Raw genomic sequence first — 22,490 nt, forward strand, 5'->3', positions numbered from 1 at the left:
CCCAATTCCCTGGGAAATCAGCCCAAAGCGGTGCCGAGCCTCTGATGTTGGTGCCGGTCCCGATTCCCTGGGAAATCAGCCCAAAGCGGTGCCGAGCCGCTCTGCTCCCCGCCGGGACACGGGAAAGCGACAAGGGCAAAGCCCCGGGGTTCGGGCGTGTTTCTCTCCCACCTCGCCCCGTTCCTCCCCCAAAACCCCCCCAAATTCGGGGATTTCGCCCCGCCGCGGACGCCGCAGGCAGCAGGCGGGAGGCGGGGGGGTGACGAATGCGGTTCTCGTTTAATAGAAAACAGTGTTAACAAAAATACACGACGGAAAGAAACGACCAACGCGAGCCAAGCCCCCGCCGGCCCCCGGACGTAGTGTTACCGCGCAGCTCCCCCGCCCCGGCCCGCGCCCTCGGCTCCCTGATAGATTTATTGCACTTTTCAGAAAAAAAAATAATAATATATATATATCTATATATATCCAAGCCCCGCGCGTTTCACGCCCCCCCCCGCCGGCCCCTGAGAAAAGCCAGCGCCGCTCCCGGCGCGAGGAGGGCAGGGGCAGGGACGCGGCGGCCCCGCTCCTCTCCCCGCGGCCGCGAGCGGTGCCCGATTTTTGTGTGTTTTCTTTCTTTTTTTTTCTTTTTTTCTTCTTTTTTTTTCTTTTTTTCCCCTTTTTTAATCTTTTTTTCCCCTTTTTTTTCTTTTTTTCCCCTTTTTTTCTTTTTTCCCTCTTTTTTTTCTTTTTTCCCCCTTTTTTTCTTTTTTCCCTCTTTTTTTTCTTTTTTCCCCCTTTTTTTTCTTTTTTCCCCCTTTTTTTTCTTTTTTCCCTTTTTTTTCTTTTTTCCCCCTTTTTTTTCTTTTTTCCCCCTTTTTTTCTTTTTTTTTCTTTTTTTCCTTTTTTTCCTTTTTTTTCTTTTTTTCCTTTTTTTCTTTTTTTCCTTTTTTTTTCCTTTTTTTTTCTTTTTTTCCTTTTTTTTTCTTTTTTTTCCTTTTTTTTTCTTTTTTTCCTTTTTTTTTCCCCATTTTCCAGCAGAGAGTTTTTTTTTTTTTTCTTTTTTTGCAGGCCAGGAGCAGCTCAGCGAGGTTGCGGGGTTAGCCTAGGAGGAATTCAATCTACATCGTCCTCTAAATCCCCACCCGGTGCTTTGCAGCTCACGATAAATAGATACCGAAACGAAACGAAACGGAAAAAAAAAAAAAAAAAGAGGAATTTTAAAATAAATAACCGTTGTGGCTGCGGAGGCAGCCCGTCCTGGGCAGCTCGTCCGGTGGCGCGGGCTCCTCCGCGGGCGATGGCGGGGGCGCGTGCGGCGTCCCCCGGCCCTGTAGTGTGCGGCCGGCGGCCCCCCGGCCCCGCTGGGGGCTCCGCTCCGGGGAAGGAGCCGGGAAGAGCGGCCGGGAGGGAGGGGGGCAGCGGCTGCGGGTTGGGGGGGGCACGCGGGGGGGGGGGCGGGAAGCGACCCTCGTCCTGGAGCCCGAGGTTCGGGATCGTGCGGAGCGGGGAGAGAACGAAGCGACGCGGGCGCCGGGCGCAGCCTCCCGGATGCGGGGTCTGTGAGAGAGGGGGGGGGAGCGGCGCTTTGGGACCCCCCCAGCTCCTTTGGGACCCCCCAGCTCCTTTGGGACCCCCCAGCTCATTTGGGACCCCCCAGTTCCTTTGGGACCCCCCAGCTCCTTTGGGACCCCCCAGTTCCTTTGGGACCCCCCAGCTCATTTGGGACCCCCCAGCTCCTTTGGGACCCCCAGCTCATTTGGGACCCCCCAGCTCACTTGTGACCCCTCAGCTCATTTGGGACCCCCAGCTCCTTTGGGACCCCCCAGCTCCTTTGGGAACCCCAGTTTCTTTGGGACCCCCCAGGTCCTTTGGGACCCCCAGCTCATTTGTGACCCCCAGCTCCTTTGGGACCCCCCCAGTTTGTTTGGGACCCCCCAGCTCCTTTGGGACCCCCAGCTCCTTTGGGACCCCCCAGCTCCTTTGGGACCCCCAGCTCCTTTGGGACCCCCCAGCTCCTTTGGGACCCCTCAGCTCATTTGGGACCCCCCAGCTCGTTTGGGACCCCCAACATCACGCCCCCCTTCGCTTCGGGGCCGGATCCTGACCCCCCCCCCCTGAGCCCCCCCCTCACCTGCATCACAGCGGCTCCTGCCCGGTGTCCTGGCTGGCCTCGAGGAGCAGCTCCTCCAGTTCCTTCTCGTTCTTGGAGCAGCTCAGCTCTGAAAGCAAACGGCCGCCGGTCCCTCCGCTGCCCCCGCGCCACCTCCGGGGGTGCCCACCCCCATCCCCCCGTGTCCCCCCCCTCCCCAAAACCACATCAAGGGAAGGCGCCGCGCCGCCGAACGCGCCCGGGAGGCTCGGAGCTCGGAGCTTCCCCGCAGCTATCCTTAATTTCGGCGCGTCCGCGAGCCTAATTAAACGGCTCCCGAAGCGCTGCCGGGCTCTGAAGGGCAGAGCCACGGCGGGCTCCCGATTCCCACGGGAAAAGCCCCGCAGCGCCGCACCGCTGCGCCCGGGGACGCCGCTGGGGCGATTCGAAGGACCCCGGCGCGGGGAAAGGGCTCCGGACCCCTCCCCGCGCCCCGGGGGGGCGTTTGGGGAACGGGGCCGGGGGCTCTCTTACCGTGCTCGGCCGCGCAGCTCCCCGCTTTGCCATCGCCCTCCGGAGAGACGTCGGGCAGCGCCCGCGCGAAATCCGTCTTCAGCCCGTTGGGGAGGGCGGCGTCGCGGGCCTGGCTCTCGCAGGGCGCGGGGTTGCCGCGCTCCTCGGGGCTCGGCGCCGCGTCCACGCCGGCGGCGGAGGCCGGAGCCGTCCCGTTCGCCCGCGGGTCCCGCAGCGGGGACTCGGAGGCCGGCGTCGGGGGCTCGGCGGGTTCGGCGGCGGGGCCGTCGCCGTCCTCCCGCGGGCGCGCGGTGGCGGCCGCTCGCTCCGGCAGGCTCTCCACGCGCGTCACCACAAAGATTTTATGGCCTCGCCCGGGGCTGGAGACCGAAATCCTCCGCTCGTTCCCCTGGGGGGACGCGGAGGGGCTCCCCGCGGCGGCGGCGTGCTGCGGTGCCTCGGCGTCGCGCCTGGCCCTCGCCTGCTGCGGGGACGCCGCGGCGGTGGCGGCGCCGCCGCCGGAATCGTTTTGTCCCCGCGCTTGGCTCAAGTCCTTCGTCGCCAACCCCGCGTCCTCCTCCTCCTCCTCCTCCTCCTCCGTGTCCGAGTCGGAGTCCGTGGCGCCGTCGCGGTCGTCGCCGTCCTCCGCCGGCTCCGCGTCGCCGTTCTCCGAGGACACGGGGCCCTCCCCGGCCTCTTCGCCCTCCTCTGGGGTGGAGGCCGCGCTGTCGTCCTCCCCGGGGCCTTCCTCCAGGGCCTCCGTGACGGTGATCTCGGGCATGGAGGCCGACTGCTGCAGCTTCTGCTCCTTCTCCTCCTTCTCTTTGGCCAGGATGAAGTTGCGCTTGCAGCCGTTCTGGATTTCGGCGAGGAGAGCCTTCTGCGTTTCGATGAAACTCTTCACCTGCCGGGGCAGGGGGGGAAGAGGAAGGGTGGGTGAGCGGAGAAGCGGGAGCTGGAAGCGTTCCTCCAGCAGCAGCCCGGGGACGCCCGCGAGCTCTCCGGCCACCCGGGGTGACGACGAGCCATGGGAAGAGCGAGAACCAACCCTGCTCGAGCAGGGCCCCGCAGCAGCGACGGGCAGACTCAAAGCCAGAGCCCCCCGGGCTTACAGCGTCGAGGCCACGAAGCTTCCCGAGCAGGAGGCCACGCCGACGCCTTAACCGGGCTTTTTTCCCCCCCTCTTTTCTTCAGGACCAGCCTTTCCCCACTAAACACCCAAACCGCCCCAAAATCGAGCTCCCGGGGCGGGTTTCTCCTCGAAGCCATCGCCGTTTCCGTCTCGGGAGGCTGAAGGGCCGGGGACTTACGGACTCCTTCTTGGGCTCCCGGTCCAGGTCGAGGCGCAGCAGCGAGTGGTTGACCTTGAGGGCCAGCGACAGCGCCATGAGGCCGCCCGTTTTGATCTCGTTCTCCCGCAGGTCGAGGCGCAGCAGCCGCGGGCTCTCCGCGATGAATTCCGCCACCGCCACGGCGCCTGCGGGGGGACGCGGCGGCCGACGGTGAGGCGAGGACGCCCCGGGGGCAGGGTCGCCTCCGCCGGACCCCGAAAAAAAGGCACTTTTTTTTTTGGGGGGGGGGGCAGACCGAGGCGTCCTCCACGAAAAGCGGGGGGGGCCCACCTTCGCAGGTCAGCTTGGTGGAGGCCAAGCCGAGGCGCAGGACGGAGCGGTTCCCGATGAGGCCGTTCTTCAGGTTGCGGACGCCCTCGTTGCCAATGGGGTTGTGGCCCAGGTTTAGGGTCTCCAGGCTCTGGGCGTGAGGCTGCGGGGTGAAAAGAGGCTCCAGCTGGGTCCGCCCCGAAGCCCAGCGAGGAGCCGGAGCACGGGGGAGGAAAGGGACAGGGGGGGGAGGCACGGCGAGGCGGTGGGACGGAGGCAACGGGGACAGGGGAAGGGGGATGAAGGCGAGGAAGCCTCCGGCCGGGCGCGCTCACCAGCGTCATCCCCAGGTACGCCATGCCCGAGTGAGTCAGCTGGTTGTTCCACAGCACCAGGGTGACCAGCCCTTTGCGCTGCTCCTTCAGCCCCTCGCAGATGTACGCCAAGCCTGGAGGAACGGCAGCGGGCGGTGAGGATTTGGGGGCTTCCCGGGGTGGCCTTTCCCCCCCCCTCCAAATCGCACCGCCCCGACACCAGCGGGTTTCATCGGAGCTTCGCCGGCTTTGCTCTTTCGCTCGACGGGGTCTGGGAGACCCCCAGAGAGTGGGGGGGGGGGGAAACGTGGCTTAAATCAGCCGCTGTGCAGGGCGGGACACGGGCACGGGGGGGGATTTGCACCCCCACGTCCCGGGAAGAGGGGGGGGCTCGGCGTGGGCAGCGCTTCCGAACCCCGCCGAGCCTCGGGCCGGGCAAAACGCGCGGCGGCTGCACGGCAAACGCACAGGCAGGCACTTAACGTCTCGGGGTACACGCTAAATCAGGGCTAGCCTCTGAAATGGGGGGGAAAAAACCTCACGGGATGGAGCTTGGAGGGCGCGGCGCCCGAGCAGGGGGCTGGGATTTGCCCCCCCGCGCCCGCACGGGGCCGGGAGAGAAGCGCAGGAAGAGGCAGCCCACGGGACGATGAGTAAGGCTGCCTGGCCTGATTCCGCCCGGGCCGAGGGCCGGTGCCGCTTCCAGTTGCTGTAAACATATTTATTTTGATAAGCGCGTCGAATCCCCGGGCAAACAACGCCGCAGGAGCCCGCGGCAACACCTCGCGGGTGACGCCGGACACGTAGAGGGCCCAGCGCCGCTCGCGATTATTCAGTGCCCAGAGACGCACGAGCCGTGCCAGCTGACCTGCGAGGCGGGCAAATTAATATTTGCACCTTAGGGTGGGACCCGTCCGGAAGCACGGGCGTCCGCACCAGCACCGGCCGCGTCCGACCCAGGCACGCCGGGCTGCCTCCGTGCCCACGAGGGCCACGCGCGGCGCCCGGGGCGGCAATCGCGCCGCCGGCTGCTCCGCCGGGAGGTGCCCACACCTAGAATTAGCTGGTGTCGGAGCCCGGGGTGGGAGCGTTTCGCAAGGCCTGTTTCCGTATCAGATCTGGCCTCCCCGTTGGTCCGCGGTGAGTGGGACGGAGAGGAGAAAAACCAGCCGGGAGCTGGAGGAAAACCAGCCGGGAGGCCCGAGCAGCCTCGCGCGCCGCCGGGTTTTGAGCCTTGCCAAAGGTTTAAGCTGCTCGGCGCCCTGCCTTGGGAGGGGGGGGATTCGGCAGGATTAAGTTTGGGGTGAAATCGGGGGGAATCGGGGAAGGGCAGGCAGAGGGCAGAGAGCTCTCCCCCGTGCGGCTGCGGCTCAGGACCCTTGGCACGAGGGGACGCCACCTCGGCGTCTCCGTTCGCTTCGGTTCACCCCGAAAAGCCGCCACGAAGCGCCCGAAGGGCCGCAGCTTGGTGAGGAACCGGGCAGGGAAGGGAAATCCTCTCCTCTTCCCTCCCCCAGGCCTCAACCCGGGAGTTTTTCCCCTCCTCCTCGCGCGCGGCCGGATCGCCCGAGCGGCTCCGCGGCGGCGGGAGGGGGCCTGACCTGAGTCGAGGATGTGGTTGTTCCTCAGGTCGAGGATCTGGATGTAGCAGTTGAACTTGAGGAGGTTGCCGAGCTGCGCCGAGTCCTGCAGCCCGTTCAGCTTGTTGTCGGCCAGGTACAGCTCGCGCAGGTTCATGTTCATCTTCAGCGCCGTGGCTGGGCGGCAGACAACAGCGAGGGCTCGCGCTTAGCAGGCAAAAAGCACTCGCGCTCATTTTATCCCCCCCCCCAAAAAAAAAAAGACCGCAGGCAAGAGGCGAGAGGCGCTCGGACCCCGTGCAGCTGAGCGAGGGCTGAAGACAAAAAGTTTAAAATTTCTCCCCCCTCCCCGGCGCGTTTCGGCCTCGTGCGCTCGGCTTTCGGAGGGGGTCGGCGCCAGCGGCACGTGCGCTCGCGCTCGTTTCCCCAGCCGGGCCGCCCTAACGAGCAATTAAAGCCCAGAAACGTTTTTCCCTGCCATCACGCCGCCTCCGTCCGTCAGCTTAAGCCCGGTGACGGACTCCTAATTCATTAGCTTAACGACGGGGCCGCCCAGCGCCCAACGGCCTCCGCCCTTTCCACCCCCCCCATGGCGGGGTGCCCAGGGGTGGGTTTTGGGGTGTCCGCCACTCACCCAGCAGCATGAGGGGGCGCCCCGAGAGGCTGGCGTTCTCCAGGTGCAGCACCACCAGGCTGCTGCTGATGCGCAGGGCGCGGGCCACGAAGGGGGCCGAGTGGTCCAGCAGGGGCGTGTTGCGGGCGTCCAGGTACTGCAGGCAGTTCGTCTGCGGGGAGAAGAAAGGGGGGGGCCGGGGGGGGTTCAGCGCACGCACGGCACCCTCGGAAGCACCCCGCGAAAGGGTCGCGGTCCCCGGGGCTGTCGGGGTAAGGAGGGGGTGCCTGCCGGCGGCGGCACGGCGGCGAGCGCCCCGTGGGCTGCCCCGATAAGGGCCCGCGGGCCCCGAATGGTGTTTTTGGGGCGCCCCGCGGGCCGCAGATAAGGGGCGAGGAGCCAGAAGGGAGCACCCCGATAAGCCGGCACGGCGCCGCCAGGGATCCCGCCGGGCACGGGACCTGCGGCCGGGCCCGATTCCGGCACCGCCACCCCAGCGGCCCCTCTATCGATCGTTTCTGGCTGCGCGCCTGTCGCTTTTATGGCTTTTTTTTTTAGGGTTTTCTACCTCCGCACGCCCCTCCGCGTGGCCACGAGCTGTCCAGGGGCTGAGCCCACCGCCCCGGAGCTCCGCTGGCTGCTTTACAGACAAAAGCAGCAGGAGAGGAGCTGGGGGGGGGGGTTCTTGCCACCAGCTTCCCATGAGGAGCTTCATTCCCTTCCTAACCTCCCCCAGACGCCCCGAGCCGCTCGCACCCCGGGCAGCGCCCGGCTCCCAAAAGGTTTGGGCAGGATTGGGCCCCGCGCGCGCCCCGAGGGGACGCTGCCGGGACCGGCTCCCGCGGCGGGCCTCCAAACCGAAGCCGTGAAACGTCCCGAAACGGCCCCGTGCCCCCGACGGGCGGGCTGGGATCCCGCTGCTGCCGTGTGTCGGAGGGTGGCCGTGCGCCGCGCCACGAGCCCGGCAGCCCCCGCTCCGCCCCGTGCAACGCGGGGGTTCGCCGAGCGGATCCGGGTGCTGAGCAGTTGCTGAGCTCAGCGCCGGCCCCGCTGCAAGGATAACGGGTGCCCGGGTCCGGAGGCCGACGCCGCGAGCACGCACCGAAGGACGGCCCGCGGGGCTCTGTGCTTTCAAGGTCTCGGCGCTTGGCACCAAAACGCTCGCAAATCGGCGTCCTAACGCCGCGGGACAGCCCCGCGCCGTGTTTTTAAGCCGGGGAAGGACGTGCCAGGACCGTTCCTGCCGGTGCCACGCTTCCTCCCCGCGCTGGCACGGAGCAAAAGGCCCAGAACCGCCCCGCGGCACGGCGCTGCTCGCTGGCGCGGCACGGGGCCCGCTGAGCACCCGGATCGAAATGACCGGCGGTAACGGGGCGAAAAAGAGCCCCCGGCTCCGTCCGGGGGCAGCTTTGAGCAGCCGGGGAGCGACAGCCCTGCCGAGCACGGCGGGCACGTGGCTGATGGACGCCGTGTACCCGGGGAGGCCACAAGAACGCCCGAGCTCGGGGATTTGATGACCTCTGTCTGCCTGGAGGTGAAAGACGGGCCCGCAACAGGGAAACTGGAAGGTGGGAGAAGAGGAAATCAGGAGAAGCTCCACCTCCGGCGGCTGGAAGGGTGCGCAGACAGAGCAGCGCCTCTGTTTGGAGGACACCACGCGTGGCGATAAAGAGTTCTGCGTGCTGAATTTCAGAGCCGCGCTCCCAGTGCCGCAGGGGGCGAGGGCAGGGTGTCGGGGGTCTCCCCCTCGTCAACGGACAAACCTGGACAAAGCTGGTGCTTGGGTTTACAAAAACTAGCTCGTATTTGGGGGAGGCCATGGCTGTTTTCCATACGGGGAAACTTTTGGGTTTGACGGGGGAACCTTTGGGTTTGACGGGGGAAAATTTTGGATTTGATGGGGGAACCTTTTGGATTTGATGGGGAACTTTTGGATTTGATGGGGACCTTTTGGATTTGACGGGGGACCTTTGGGATTTGATGGGGGGACCTTTGGGGTTTGACGGGGGAACCGTTGGGGTTTGACGGGGGAACCTTTTGGGTTTGACAGGGGAACCTTTTGGGTTTGACGGGGGGACCTTTTGGGTTTGATGGGGGGACCTTCTGGATTTGACAGGGAACTTTTGGATTTGATGGGGGAACCTTTTGGTTTGACGGGGGGACCTTTGGGGTTTGACAGGGGAATCTTTGGATTTGACGGGGGAACCTTTTGGGTTTGACGGGGACCTTTTGGGTTTGATGGGGAAACCTTTTGGGTTTGACGGGGGGACCTTTGGGGTTCGACATGGGGACCTTTGGGGTTTGACGGGGGACCTTTCGGATTTGAAGGGGGAAAATTTTGGATTTGATGGGGAATTTTTGGATTTGATGGGGGACCTTTTGGGTTTGATGGGGAACTTTTGGGTTTGACGAAACCTTTTTGGAATTCAGCTCTTCCTAGAGGGCGGAACGACCACCTGCATGCTCTGGCCACTGACATTTTGCTTGGAGCCAGCCCCTAACCACGGGTACAGCCCCGTGGGCAGCCCCCGGTGCTTTACGTGTTTAAAACGTGCGCCAACACCGGCGGGGAGCGAGCACGAACCTTCCTCATCATGTGCGCGGCCGCCTGCCAGCCCCGCGTGCCGATGTGCTTGTTGAAGGAGATGTTGAGGTGCGTGGCCGACTCGTAGTACTCGATCATGTCGAACAGCGCCGAGGCGCCCTGCAAAACCAAGGCACAAGAAAAGTGGCGTTAAAAGGGGATAAAAGATTAAAAAAATAGATCAGATTTGTGGCCAGGCCTCCTCCTCTCAGGTGGGAGGGACGCGCGGAGCATCGCTGTGGCCGTGCTCGGAACACCCAGTGCCGCACCCTGTTTTTTGTCCCCGTTTTTCTCTTTTTCCCCTTCTATTTTGCAAACCCGGGCGCTGCCGGAAAGTGGCAGGGACGGCAAAGCTGCCTTCGGGCAGAAACGTTGGCGCAGGCACCTTGGAGCAAGGGGCCGTGGGGTTTCGCAGGGCACAATCGCTCCTGTTGGTTTGGAGAAGGGGAAAAGGAGGCTTGGAAAAGGAGGCTTGGAGGAAAAGGGGGAAAGGAGGCCTGGAGGAGAAGGCCTGGAGGAGAAGGCCTGGAGGACGAGGGGTAAAAGAGGTCTGGAGAAGGGGTAAAAGAGGTCTGGAGAAGGGGTAAAGGTGGTTTTGCTGCGCTGGGGCACAAGCAGCTCGGTTTGAGCCGTCCCGTCTCCTCCAGCCGCCTCCCACACGTAACCTTTGGGGCTTTAAGTCCCGAATCGCTCTCGCAGATGAGGTCGGGGATCCCCCGCAGGCAGCCGAGGCCACCGCGTCCCCCCCCAGGGGGGGAAACAAACTCCTGCTGGGGGCTCTCTGCAGACCTGCTGCCCCGGGGGCAGAAGGCAAGGCTTTGGGTTGTGTCGCCGGAGGCCGTCGGGTGTGCTCGACCCCACGAGGTTCACCCTGGGGGGGGGGGGGGAAGAAGTCGGGTTTCCTCGGAGCTCCTCGCTCTTCGGGCTGCGGGGGGATTCAGCGACGCGGGGGTTTGAAGCCCAGCGGGGATTCAGCCCCCGTCCTGGCCCCCCCTGGCACCAGGAGGGGAAGGAAACGTGGCCGGAGCAAGGCACCGAGGACACCCAGGCCCCCGAGCGCATGCTCCCGGGGACACGGGGAAACGTTTTCCCGGGAGATTTGATCCCACGGACGTTCCCCGCGGGGTTACCCAGGCACGATGCTGCCACTTGCAGGGCGATTTCTGGGCAATCCCAGCAAAAACGTACAAAAGCCGGGGCCCGTAGCCAGGGCTAGGAGCGAAAGGGCTGGGCAGAGCAGGACCCGCGCCCGTCAAGCGTCCGGAGCTCCCCGCAGCAGCGGCGGGGGGGCCAATTTGCTTAATCACATAACGAGCACCTTCGGGCGAGAGACGAGCCGAAACGTGCGCTGGGCAGAGCCACGAAGCGCCCGCTGCGAGGCTTCCAGTAAAAAAAAATAAAGAAAAAAGCACGCGGGGAGACCTGGAGGACTGGCAAACGGCAGCACGGGGCGCAGGCAGAGAACAGGTCCTCGGGGAAGAGCAGGGCTTCGCGCGGCGGGAAGCGACGAGGGGAATCCGGGCGCGCTCGTCGGCCGCCGGCTGAGTCAGGGGCCGGCGTGCCGCGGCACGGGGCCGGCTGACGCGGCGTGAATCAGCCCTTTTGGTACGGGGACGAGCGCGGTTCTGTCCCCGAACGAGCTCCCGGTGAGGGCTGGGCTCCCAAACCTCCCTCCCACACCATAGCTGAGGTGGAATTCATCTTCTCCCGCAGCGGGGTTAGGAGGAGCGCGCGGCGGGGAGGAGGCCGGGGAGGGTCCGGGCTCGCTTGGGCGAATAAAAGGAAGGAAATTTTGGGGGGAGGGAGCCGGGAGCGGGGCCCGAATCCGGCCCCACGCAGGCACCCGTGGGTGCTGCCGCAAGGGAAAGGCGCAAAACCCCCGCCGGTGCTCCCGGAGGCGTGGGATGAGCTCGGGGCACCCTGCGGGATCCCGGTCCCAGGTAACGAGGCCGGGCGGGAGGCGCAGCGCCGGCTGGCAGCCCCAGGGGGTCCCCCGGCTCATCACCCGGGCTGCACCCCGCTTGGGGACAGCTCCGTCCCCCCAAAAACGGCCTCCTCCTGCCCCACGGGGCGCGTCACGGGGGGCCCAGAGCGCGGGCGCAGCGCCGGGATCGGTGGGAAACCGATGCCGAGCGCAGCCGCAGCCGCGATTTCCCCCCTTAACTTCTCACGGGGCCTTGCTGATGAGTGGGGGGGGGGAAAAAAGGGGGAAAAAGGGGAAAAAAAAAGCACCAAGGGGACGCGGCAGCGCAGCTGTGGAGGCGGGGGTGGGATGGGGAGGGACGGCACGGGGAGGACACGAAGCGGGGGGACGCTCCAGAGCCGGCAGGGGGACGGGGACGGGGTGGGGAAACCAAACTTTGATTTAGGGTTAAAAAAAAAAAAAAAAAAGCGGGGAAACTTTGATTTAGGGAAAAAAAAACGACAGGGCACAGGGAGCCACGGGTCCGAGGGGAGCGGGGCAGGCAGGGGACAGGCAGCCGGGGACACACCGGGCCCCGTGACGGGTTCTGCTCTGCTTTATTCGATACCCACAGCGGCGGAGCAGCTCCGACAGCCACAGGGATGCAGCGAGCCGTGCCCAAAAAAAAAGGCTTTTTAACCGTTTCCTCGGGTTTTAAACCCGGAGTGCCCAAATGGTCGGGTTTGGAGCAGCAAACGCTGCACGCACAGGGCCAAACGAGGGCGCGGACACGAAGGGGAAGGGGACGGGGCGCCCCACAAAGATGGGAGCCCAGAAGGTGCCGGAAACCCCGGCCACTTACGTCTTCATCCAGGCTCGTTTGCTCCAAGTCAACAATTTTGAACTGGACCCGCTTGAAAATTTCCTCCAGGGCCTCGCAGGCCTTGTAATCCAGCTTCTCCCCTGGGGCAGGAAGACAAAGCGAGGTGGGTTTGGAGCTGTCGGCGCGCGCACAAAGGCAGATTTCTCCTCCCCGTGCCCAGAGCCGCCCCCCCCCCCAATCCCCCCCTCCCCAAAACCCAGCTGGGGGGGGAAATTCCGAGCCCGCCGTCAGAGCCGCTGCGCCCGCGTGGGAATTCGTTCGCCTTCGCCTCCCGTCCCGGGGCAGGCTCCAGCACCAGGCAAGGTGGAAATCCACCCAAAAAAACAGCACGGGAGCTCCCCCCCCCCAGCCAAGAGCCACCGGGACGCCGTTTTTTCACCCAAACCGGGATTTCTGCGGCTGTTTTCCCAACGAGCCGGCCCCTCGCCCACTTCAGCCCCTCCCTCGCTGCGCCCCGATCCCTTTTGCCATACGAAAGCACCACGCGGCCAAGGCTAAATCCCGCAAACCCGATTCTTCCCCTTTCGGGTTTAGGGAAGTAAAGGTCCGAGCTGCCCCCAGGACGTTTTTCCGAGACCCGGGGCTTTTTATTTGCTTATTTCCCCCGTTTCTCGGCGGACGCTCTGGAAAATCGTGGCTGGCTTCCTTCGGCCGGTGACACACGTCCCCGGAGGACGCTGCTTTACCCCAAACCCTTTCCCCCTGCGCAGAGGCGAGCAGGAGAGGCTGAGGGCGCTTGGCGCGGTGCGTTAAGGGCGCATTTACGCCTCGTAACGGGGCCCCCACGTCCCTCGGGGGGCTTCTCAGAACCCGCGGAGGAAGAGCCTCGCCCAAGGGTGCTAGGACCGGCCGCAGGGCTGGGAATTGCGGGGAAAGGGGGGCAGCAGGGGGCTCAACGAGGGACCCGAAGCGAGCGTTCGTCCCCTGGGGAGTGGAGCCCGGCCTCCTGCTGGCCCCGAGCCCCTGGGGGAGATGTTTTGGGGGAAGGACGAGCCGGTGCCTCCCCCTGCTCAGCCTGGGGGAGCCCTGGCCGGGAGCACGGCTCCAGCTGACCCCCGAAAACCCACCGATGTTGCCCAAAACGCAGCAAAATTCATTCCCCTGGTGGCGTCCGAGGGGCTCACCTTTCAGATCCAGGCAATCTATCCTGGGGGCCAGATCCTTGAATTCCTGGAAAAAGACAGAGCGGCGTTTCGGACACAGGGAGGGAGGGAGGGAGGGAGGGAGGGGAATTCCTGCACCGGAACGAGGAGAGAACGCAGAAAATGGGGCAAATCCCGACGCTAAGAGGAGCTAAATCTTTAAAACGCCGCGTCGGAGGAGCGAGGTTTTAAGCGGGCCTCGGATTCACGCTACGTGCCCGGGGCAAAGCCCGGGTCAGCCCCGCTCTCCCTGCAGGCACGGGCACGTTTTCCACCTCCGTAACATCCGAGGGCCAAACCGCTGGGAGAACGAGCCCTTCGGCTCGGCGTCGAGGGCAAATTAAGCAAAAATATTCTGCTAATTAGGCTCCCGCGCTGGGTGGCGCTCCGCGGGGGCGGCTTCGCCCGGCCAGAAGCCCTTCGCGGGATTAAACCGGGGCCGGGGGGGGGGGTTTGTGGCCAACCCACCGAATCCTCGGCGAGGGGCAGGGCCCGGCGGGTCCCCTACCTGGATCTGCTTCAGCAGCTTGGGGATCTGCTTGCAGTTGAGCTTCTGGCAGGCTTGCTTGTAGGCGCTCACGATCTCGTCCACCGTCACGTTCTGGGCTGGAAAAGAGGGAAGAGGATTCCCGTTAGGGCGCGGGGCGATTCGGGCGGCCCCTCCCGCTCGCCCCCCCCCCCCCCCCGGATTCCTCAGGTTTTTTTTTGGGTTGCTCGCACTGGGTTTTCACCCCAAAAACGTTCAGCGGAGGTGTGGCTGCCTCGATGGGGGCACCCAAAGCTTCTCCGGGCGGCCCCGTCCGGGTCTCACCGCGCTCAACACAACCGGTTTCTGCCTCCCAGCCGACCCAAACCTCTCCTTTTTCGGCCTAAAACCCTCGGCCCCGAGCCTGCTCGGCTGCAGGCTGCGCAAGCCCAGCTCTCGGCAGGCTTCTGGCTCCGTTTTGCCCTTTTCAGCCCCTTTTCCTGACCCCTTTTCCCCTCCCCGAGCCACGGCAGCGAGGTTTTCGGGCGGCGAACACCCACGGCACCAAGCAGCAAAGGCCCGCGCACGCCCCGCGGCGCCTCTCGGCCACGCAGGACCTAAAACCAGCTTTCTTGCCCCAAAACCTCGGCTGCTTTTTTTTTCTTAACCCCCGGGGGCTGAAAACCAAACTGCTCGCGCAGGAGGGCTGCTTCAGCGGGCAGAGCGCGCACGACACCGAAAGCGAAACCCCCCCAAACGTGCACAAAACCCCCAAAAATGCGCACAACCCCCCCAAATGCGCACAAAACCCCCAAAAATGTGCACAAAACCCCCAAAAATGCACACAAAACCCCAAAAAATGTGCACAACCCCCCCCAGACGCGCACAAAACCCCCAAAAGGTGCACAAAACCCCCCAAAATGTGCACAAAACCTCCTCAAATGTGCACAAAACCCCCAAAAATGTGCACAAAACCCCCCCAGACGCGCACAAAACCCCCAAAAGGCGCACAAAACCCCCCAAAATGTGCACAAAACCTCCCCAAATGCGCACAAAACCCCCCAAAATGCGCACAAAACCCCCAAAATGCGCACAAAACCTCCCAAAATGCGCACAAAACCCCCCAAAATGTGCACAAAACCTCCCCAAATGCGCACAAAACCCCCAAAAGGTGCACAAAACCCCCCAAAAGGCGCACAAAACCTCCCTAAATGCGCACAAAACCTCCCCAAATGCGCACAAAACCCCCTAAAACACGCACAAAACCTCCCCAAAAATGTGCACAAAATCCCCCAACGCGCACAAACCCCCCCCAAATGCGCACAACCCCCCCCCAGACGCCGCCGGGTTCCTCCCGGGCCCTGCTTTGAGCGCCCCGAGCTGCGGCTGAGGGCTCGCTCCGAGGCCGCCGTGTCCCCCCCAAATTATTTATTTCTCTCGGCAGAGCCCAAGGGGGGGGGATCCCGGGGCCCCGCGCGCGTTTTCCCCGGGGTTTTGTGCGGCGGCGGCGCTGTGAAACGATCAGGATTTAGGAAACACTCAGCATCGGCAGCATTTCGGGCTTTTGGCTCCCCCTGCGCCCCAAAAAACATCGAATAAAAGGAGAAAAGGAGACGGGGGAGCTCAGGAAACCGCAGCCCCCCCATGCTCCCGGTTAGCGGGGGGGGGTTTCTTCTGGCAACGCCGACCCCGTCGGCGCTGCTCGTTCCGTACCCCCGCTAATCCGGCGGCGCAGAGCAGCTCCCTAATTAATCTCCTCGTTACCGAGCGGCGGATTAGGGTCGGGAGAGCAACGCGGGCGTTTCCCCAACCCCGAGGATCCCGGATCCGAACCCGCGCCGTGCCGGCCGAGCCAAAGCAAACGAAGCCAAGCAAACGAGGCGAAGCAGACGAGGCGTTACTCATTAACGCGCTCGTTAGCCGCCAGTTGCAAGGCCCTGAAGCGGGCGCAGAATCCGGCCCCTGCTCCCCGGGGGAGGAGGCTCCCTTCGGCCCCGAGCCCGGCGAGGTGGAAGCAGAGAGATCCGTAACCGAGCCCGGCGCTGAAACGAGAGCCCGGGGATAACGAATTAAAGGAGGGAGGAAGCGACGCGGGTCAGTAAAAAGGCGGCGGAGAAAGGAGGCAGCGAGGGCTGAGCGCCGCGCAGGGGCTTCGTGGAGGCTCCTGCGGGGCCGAGCGCCCCGAAAATCGCCGGTCCTGGTGCTGGGGGGGGTAAAAATAAGGAGAGAAACGTTAAAACCCAGCGGGGTGATCGCGGCCGGGAGGCCAACGAGGCGACGAAAACGAAGCTCGGCGCGAAAAAGCTGGGTGGAAAACTAAAAAGCAGCGCAGCGGCAGGGTGGCTGGAGGTGAAGTCACCGAATCGCCCTTTCCGGCACCGATTTGGCCTCGGGGAGAAGCTTTTGCCCCCCCCCCCCAAAACAGCGGGATTTCAGCGCTGGGATGAGACGGAGCCGTCCCCCTCTTCTTCCTCCTGGAATCCGACGGGGTTTTTGGGGTCCCCCCCAGGCCCAGGCTGCCCAAAGCCCACCCAGCCCGGCCGCGGGCAGCACCGGGGAGGGGGCGCCTGCGCCAGGAGCCCCCCCGGCTTTCCCGGAGGCCCCTTCGGGCTCTGGGGGGGGGCCGCAGCGAGGTCCCCCCGCAGCCCCCCCCCCCCCCCATTTCCATCGGGATTTCCACCCCCAGGTCCTTCCCCGAACCCGTTTTCACCCCCCCTGGTCTGTGCCCACCGGGGGGTCGCCCCCCCTCCAGGGGCAGGACCTCGCGGTGGCCTCGTTGAGCTGCGGGAGCTTCGGCCCGGTACCGGCACCGGGGTTTGGGCCCTCGGGGTGCCCGCGGAGCTGGGGGCTGGTGGGGGAACCGGGGCCGTTTCTCCCCTCCGGTTCCCGGTCCCCACAACTCAACCCCGGGGCTGATCCCCTCCGGTTCCCAGTCCCCACAACCCAACCCCCGGGGCCAGTTCCTGGTCCCGCTGCTCAACCCCGGGGCCGTTCCCCCTCCGGTTCCCGGTCCCTGCTGCTTGACCCCCGGAGCCATCTCCCCTCCGATTCCCCGTCCCCACAACCCAACCCCCGGGGCCGGTTCCCGGTACCCACCACTGAGCCCCGGGGCTGTTTTCCCTCCGGTTCCCTGTCCCAACAACTCAACCCCTGGAACCGTTTCCCGGTCCCACTGCTCAACCCCGAGGCCATCTCCCCACCGGTTCCCGGTGCCCACCACTCAATCCTCGGGGCCGTTTCCCGGTCTTACTGCCCAACCCCGGGTCCGTTTCCCCTCCGGTTCCCGGTCCCTGCTGCTTGACCCCCGGAACCATCTCCCCTCCGGTTCCCGGTGCCCACCACTCAAATCCCGGGGCCGTCTCCCCTCCGGTTCCCGGTGCCCACCGCTCAACCCCGGGGCCGTTTCCCCCTCCCGTTCCTGGTCCCTGCTCTTCGACCCCCGGGGCTGTCTCCCCTCCAGTTCCCGGTCCCCACCGCTCACCCCCGGGACCGTTTCCCGGTCCTGCCGCTGAACCCCAGAGCCGTTCCCCCTCCGGTTCCCGGTCCCTGCTGCTTAACCCCCGGAGCCATCTCCCCTCCGATTCCCGGTCCCCACAACCCAACCCCCGGGGCCGGTTCCCGGTGCCCACCGCTCACCCCCGGCCCCGTTTCCCCCCTCCCCCGGTCCCCCGCCGCCGTTACCGTGTCTCCACGGATCCTTGGGCTCCACGGCCCCGGACACGATGTCCTCGTCGGACGGGAACGTCACCCGTTTCGCCCCGTGCCTCAGCCGCCCGTCCTCGGGGCCCGGCGGTCCGGCGGCCGGCTCGGGGCCCGCCTCACCGGGAGCGGCTGGGAGCAGCGGCGGTGGCGGCGGCGGCGGCGGCAGCAGCAGCGGCGCCGGGGCCTCGTCCATGGCGGGGGCCGGGGCTGGGCCTCTCACCGGGGCATGGCCGGGCCGGGCCGGGCCGGAGCCGCCGCCGCGCACCGGAGCGGAGCCGCCGCCGCCCGCCGCTGCCACCGCGGCCTGAGCCCTCGGCGCCGCACTTTCGTCACGGAGCCCGGGGAGGGGGGGAGGGGGGGGAGAAAAAAAAAACCACAAAGACTCCCACCCGAGCTCCCGGTTCGCGTCGTGTTTTATTTATTTATTTATTTATTTATTTTATTTTATTTTATTTTTATTTCTGGGGGGGGGGGGGGGGGGTAGCGCCGTGGCGAATCTGCGGCGGCGAGTCGGCGCCGTGTGCGGACTAACGGCACTTTCGTCACGGGGGAGGGATGGGAGCGGGGGAAGAAATGGAGGGAGGGGGCGGCGGGCACCGGGGAGGGGATGGGGGGGGGGGGGGGGAACGGGGCGAGGCGGCGGCGGGCACCGTGACGGGAGGGGGCGCGGAGCCGTTTGGCGAATCTGCCGCGGCGGAAAAGCGGCCCCGCGGGGGAGGGGGGGAGCGGCGGAGGGTGACGCACTTCCGGGCGGGAAGCGCCGCGCATGCGCGGAGCCCCCGGGAGCGTGAGGGGGGGGGCCGTGAGGGGTACGGGGGGTTTGGGGGGATTTTGGGGAGTTTTGGGGGTCTTTAGGGGGTTTTGGGGGGGTTTTAGGGGATTTTGGGGCGGAATGGGGGGCACAAAGGCCCCGGGGGGGGATTTGGGGGGGCAGAGGTCACGGGAGGGGTCCTGGGGGGGGCTGAGGGCAGGGGGAGGCCTCGGGGGGGGGTTACTGGGGGGGCTGGGGGGGGCTGGAGAGGGGCACCGGGGGGGTTACTGGGGGGGCTGGGGGGGGGGCAGGGGCTTCAGGAGGGGGCCGGGGGGGGCACCGAGGGGGCTGAGGTCTTGGGGGGGGGGCAGAGGCTTCAGGAGCGGTCTGGGGGGGTCTGGAGAGGGGCATGGGGGGGGCAGGGGCTTCAGGAGGGTTTTTTTTTGGGGGGGTAGAGGTTTGGGGGGGGGAATCACAGGTCGGGGGGGCCTGCAGAGGGACATGGGGGATTTTGGGGGGGTCCTAGGACTTGGGAGGGGGCTGGAGAGGGGCACGGGGGGGGGGTCTTGTGGGGGGTGGTGGAGGGGGCAGAGGCTTCAGGAGTTTTTTTTGGGGAGGGGCGGGTCCGTAGGTCTCGGGGGGGGGACACACAGGTCTTGGGGGGTGGGGCTGGGGGGGTCTCTGAGAAATTTGGGGTCCCTGAGGGCTTTTGGGGTCCCGATAGGCAGGGGGCAAAGGGGACCCCAAAGGGCGTTATGAGGGCAGCTCCCTGTAGACCGGGGGGGGGGGGCTGTTCCCTAACCTTAATTAGCGCTGGGTGATGGGTTAATTAGCCTCCCCTAACGACCCATTTCCCCCCCCCCCGCAGCCCCCCACCCCCCATGGCGGTACCGGTGAGCGTCCTGCGCCTGCCGCGCGGCCCCGACGGCTCGAGCCGCGGCTTCAGCCCCGCGTCACCCCGCTTCCGCGCCCTGCTGCTGGGGGGGGGGACGACGGATGGACAAAAAACGTCCTCGTCCCCCCCCCCAGGCGGCGCGGGCGGCCCTGCGGCGCCGCTACCTGCGGAGCCTGGCGGCCATGCGGGGGCTGCCGGTGAGCTTCGCCCTGCACGAGCGCGTGCGGGTGGGGGCCGTGGTGGCGGCCGCCGACGCCGCCCCCCTCGCCTTCCAGGTGGACGCCCTGCGCACCCCCCTGGGGCTGCAGGCGGCCGCGCTGCTGCGCTGCGCCGACATCATCGCCTACGCCTTCGAGCTGCCCCCCCCCGGCAACCCCGGAGCGAGGGGATTTGCCCCAAAATAAGAGCGAAAACGGCGGCGGGGGCGCGCCGGAACAAGGGAATCTGCCCCAAAATAAGAGCGAAAACGGTGGAGGGGTTGCCCCAGAACGAGGGAATTTGCCCCAAAGTGAGACTGAAAACGGCAGCAGACCCTCACCAGAATAAAAGAATCAAAGAATCCTCGCAAAATTGAGAGCTCCCCTCGCCTCCTGAAAACCAGCAGAGCCTCCCCAAAATGAGAGAAATCTCCCCAGAACAAGGGAATTTTCCCCAAAGTAAGAGCGAAAATGGCGGTGGGGTTGTCCTGGAATGAGGGAATTTGCCCCAAAGTAGGGCTGAAAACGGCAGCAGACCCTCACCAGAATCAGAGAATCATCCCCAAAATTCCAAGCTCTCTTCCCGGACTGAAAACAGCAGCAGAACCTCGCCAGAATCAAAGAATCCTCCCCAAAATTCCAAGCTCTCTTCCCGGACTGAAAATGGCAGCAGAGCCTCGCCAGAATCAAAGAATCCTCCCCAAAATTGGGAGCTCCCCTCGCAGACTGAAAACCACAGCAGAACCTCCCCAAAATGAATTGTCCCCAAAATAAAAGTGAAAACGGCGGTGGGGGCACCCCAGAACGAGGGAATTTTCCCCAAAATAAGAGTGAAAATGGTGGCGGGGTTGCCCCAGAACAAGGGAATTTGCCCCAAAGTGAGACTGAAAACAGCAGCAGACCCTCACCGGAATAAAAGAATCAAAGAATCCTCCCCAAAATTGGGAGCTCCCCTCGCCTCCTGAAAACCACAGCCGAGCCTCCCCAAAACGAGGGGAATTCTCCCCAAAAGAAGAGGAGTGAAAATGGCAGCAGACCTTCCTCGAAATCAGGGAATCCTCCCCAAAATTTCGGGCTCCCCTCGTGGACTGAAAACAGCAGCGGAGCCGCCCCAAAACGAGGGGAATCGTCCCCAAAATGTCGAGCTCCCCCATATCCCCTGAAAACGGCGTGGAATAAGGAATCCTCCCCAAAATAAGACCGGAGACAGCCGCAGCCCCTCCCCAAAATAACCGGACCCCCCCCCCCCCCAAATAAACGGCACCCCCCGGGGCATTTTTTATATTTTTTATTATTTTTTTTAAACGTTTTTTTTTTTTCCTTTATTGACACCGAACTCTCCCCCTGCCGCCTCTCAGTGGCGGTAGTGGGGGCTCCGGGAGCGGGACCGGGAGCGCCTGGGGGGGGGGAAAAGGGGTGGAGAAGGGGCTTGGACCCCCCCCGGGACCCCCCACAACCCCCCGGGATCCCCCCGAGATCCCCCCGGACCCCTCCCAAAACCCCCTGGGACACCCCCCGAACCCCCCGGGATCCCCCCGAACCCCCCCAAAACCCCCCGGGACCCCCCCGGCATCCCCCAGCACCCCTCTGGGACCCCCCCGAACCCCCCCGGGATCCCCCAGGACCCCCCCGACCCCCCCCAGGATCCCCCAGGACCCCCCCGGGACCCCCCCAGCCCCACCGGTGTGGGGCCGGGGCTGGGACCTACCTCCTGGAGGAGCTGTACTCCCGACCTGCAAGGCACAAAGGGGGCGCTGAGACAGCACCGGGCCCAGGAGCCCCATTTCCGCCCGTTTTTCCCCCAAATTCAGCAGCCGCCCCCCCCCACCCCTTATTCCCCCCCTCCAAGGAGCTCAGGGAGGAGGAGGGCGCTGCTTCATCCCCTCGCAGGACACCCGGGGCTCCCTTCCCCGCAACCCCCCTGCCCTCCCCTCACCCCCTTTTTAATTTTTGGGGCCCCCCAAAAAATTTTGGGGTCCCCCCCTAAATAATTTTGGGGTCCCCCCCCAAAAATTTTGGGGCACTCACTGTAGCGCGGGGACGGGGACCGGCTCTGCCGGCTGTACTGCCGCTCCCACTCCTCCCGCTCCTTCTCGCGCCGCTCTCGTTCCCTGAGAGGGGGGGGATGCAAATTAAGTTAAAAAACGGCGGATTTGGGCAATTCACGCCCAACTTTGCCCCCCCCCACGGCCACGCGTGAGGAAATGGGGGGGGGGGGAGCTTTACTTCATGCGGATCTTCCGCGCCATGGCCCGCAGCTCGTCCTCCCGCTCCTGCGGGAGAAAAACCAGCGCGCCCTGAGCCGGGCCCTGCCCCAAAAGGGACCCCCCCCCACCCCAGCACGGCTTGTGCCCCCCCCCGGTGCCCCCCCCGGCCTCCCCGTGCCCCCCCACCTGTCTCTCGTGCTCCTGCTGCAGCATTTTCTCCTGCGCTGCCTTTTTGTCGGCTTTAACTGCGGGGAGGGGAAGAGAGGGGGGGAGCTCAGCGGGGGTGTGGGGGGGGGAATAGGGTTGGTTTTGGGGTCGGGGGGGGCTACGAGGGTGGTTTTGGGGCGCGGGGGGGCCGGGGGGGGGGGTTTGGGCGCTTACACTGCCGGTTCAGAGCCTTCTGCATGCGCAGCTTCAGCTTCTCCTGCGGCGTCAGCTTGGGCTGCAAGCAAAGCGGGGGGCGCGTGTCAGCCGGGGGGGGGGCACGCGGGGACTCCGCCAGCCCCCCCCCGACCCCCCCCAATTCCCCCCCCCCCAAAAACCCAGCCCCGAGCCCGCCAGCTCCCAGCCTGCGCCCCCGGGGACGCTCAGCCCCCCACTTGCCCCGTGTGCCCCCCCCACCCCAATTTTTGCGCCCCCCCCGGGGGGGGGGGGTGAACAGGGAGCCCCCACCGCACTGGGGACCACCGGGGGGGACCCCACGACGCGGGGTGACACCGGGGGGGCGACACCAGCATCTGCCCCGCCCCCCCCCCCCCCCCCCCCCTTTTAGAGGGGCACGGCCCCGAGCCCTGCGGGGACCCCGGGGGGGTCCCCAAAATCCTCCCCCCCCCCCCCAAAAGAGGGGTGCGGAGGGAGCCGGGCGCCCGCCCCCCGCACCTCCTCCAGCCCTTAAAGTCCGCTCGCCTTGGTGCGGGTAAAGGAGGGGAGGTTAAATTCTTACTGACTTTGGCAGCTCCCGACTCTTTACCAGCAGCAGCGTCAGCCCTGCGAGGGGGAAAAACGGAATAAAAGTCAAGAAAAAGGTCCAGAATAAATAAATAAATCAATAAATAAAGAGGGAGG

General features: G+C 65.3%; 3 protein-coding genes and 2 long non-coding RNA genes across 6 annotated transcripts; 1 reads left to right on the forward strand and 4 right to left on the reverse strand.

Annotated features, from left to right (window-relative positions):
• Positions 1–260: 260 nt before the first annotated feature.
• On the reverse strand, positions 261–17,688 carry PPP1R37 (protein phosphatase 1 regulatory subunit 37). Its single transcript, XM_080608706.1, has 13 exons — positions 17,355–17,688; positions 13,716–13,813; positions 13,190–13,235; positions 12,045–12,145; positions 9,280–9,399; positions 6,717–6,867; positions 6,104–6,259; positions 4,524–4,636; positions 4,210–4,351; positions 3,898–4,064; positions 2,609–3,491; positions 2,117–2,204; positions 261–1,542 (listed from the first exon to the last, which is right to left on the reverse strand). Exons 1-12 carry the CDS (start codon positions 17,566–17,568, stop codon positions 2,122–2,124), a joined length of 2,274 nt encoding a protein of 757 aa, XP_080464832.1. The 5' UTR covers positions 17,569–17,688; the 3' UTR covers positions 261–1,542; positions 2,117–2,121.
• On the reverse strand, positions 8,462–9,132 carry LOC308186586. The gene is made up of 3 exons (XR_013944121.1): positions 9,072–9,132; positions 8,902–8,921; positions 8,462–8,559 (listed from the first exon to the last, which is right to left on the reverse strand). It is a non-coding gene; the product is annotated as an uncharacterized lncRNA (long non-coding RNA).
• A 403-nt stretch (positions 17,689–18,091) lies between the features above and the next one.
• GEMIN7 (gem nuclear organelle associated protein 7) lies at positions 18,092–19,652 on the forward strand. Its single transcript, XM_080608708.1, is given in 3 exon segments — positions 18,092–18,184; positions 18,995–19,147; positions 19,149–19,652. Coding segments are annotated over 2 exon segments (417 nt in total). The 5' UTR covers positions 18,092–18,184; positions 18,995–19,007; the 3' UTR covers positions 19,426–19,652.
• On the reverse strand, positions 19,491–20,412 carry LOC308186585. 2 transcript variants are annotated; one of them, XR_013944119.1, is made up of 2 exons: positions 19,826–20,412; positions 19,491–19,554 (listed from the first exon to the last, which is right to left on the reverse strand). It is a non-coding gene; the product is annotated as an uncharacterized lncRNA (long non-coding RNA). The 2 variants fall into 2 exon arrangements; XR_013944120.1 differs by having other exon boundaries at positions 19,491–19,756.
• A 79-nt stretch (positions 20,413–20,491) lies between these two features.
• On the reverse strand, positions 20,492–22,417 carry CLASRP (CLK4 associating serine/arginine rich protein). Its single transcript, XM_080608709.1, has 7 exons — positions 22,369–22,417; positions 21,807–21,867; positions 21,612–21,670; positions 21,445–21,491; positions 21,247–21,329; positions 20,927–20,951; positions 20,492–20,615 (listed from the first exon to the last, which is right to left on the reverse strand). Exons 2-7 carry the CDS (start codon positions 21,829–21,831, stop codon positions 20,573–20,575), a joined length of 282 nt encoding a protein of 93 aa, XP_080464835.1. The 5' UTR covers positions 21,832–21,867; positions 22,369–22,417; the 3' UTR covers positions 20,492–20,572.
• Between the last annotated feature and the right edge of the window lie 73 nt (positions 22,418–22,490).

This window comes from Anser brachyrhynchus (genome assembly GCF_964034855.1).
Source record: "Anser brachyrhynchus genome assembly, contig: SCAFFOLD_515, whole genome shotgun sequence".
Classification (NCBI taxonomy): Eukaryota; Metazoa; Chordata; class Aves; order Anseriformes; family Anatidae; genus Anser; species Anser brachyrhynchus.

What these genes read in the sequence shown, in the direction of transcription:
- PPP1R37 (XM_080608706.1), bottom strand. Translation starts at nt 17,568, where the DNA reads ATGGACGAGGCCCCGGCGCCGCTGCTGCTGCCGCCGCCGCCGCCGCCA. An exon ending in GCGCCCCCTCATGCTGCTGG is followed by an intron (nt 6,260 to 6,716) that starts GTGAGTGGCGGA and finishes TCTGCCGCCCAG; the next exon opens with CCACGGCGCTGAAGATGAAC. An exon ending in GAGCTGCGCGGCCGAGCACG is followed by an intron (nt 2,205 to 2,608) that starts GTAAGAGAGCCC and finishes GTTTGCTTTCAG; the next exon opens with AGCTGAGCTGCTCCAAGAAC.
- CLASRP (XM_080608709.1), bottom strand. Translation starts at nt 21,831, where the DNA reads ATGCAGAAGGCTCTGAACCGGCAGT. An exon ending in GTCCCCGTCCCCGCGCTACA is followed by an intron (nt 20,952 to 21,246) that starts GTGAGTGCCCCA and finishes TGTGCCTTGCAG; the next exon opens with GTCGGGAGTACAGCTCCTCC. An exon ending in GAGTACAGCTCCTCCAGGAG is followed by an intron (nt 20,616 to 20,926) that starts GTAGGTCCCAGC and finishes CCCCCCCCCCAG; the next exon opens with GCGCTCCCGGTCCCGCTCCC.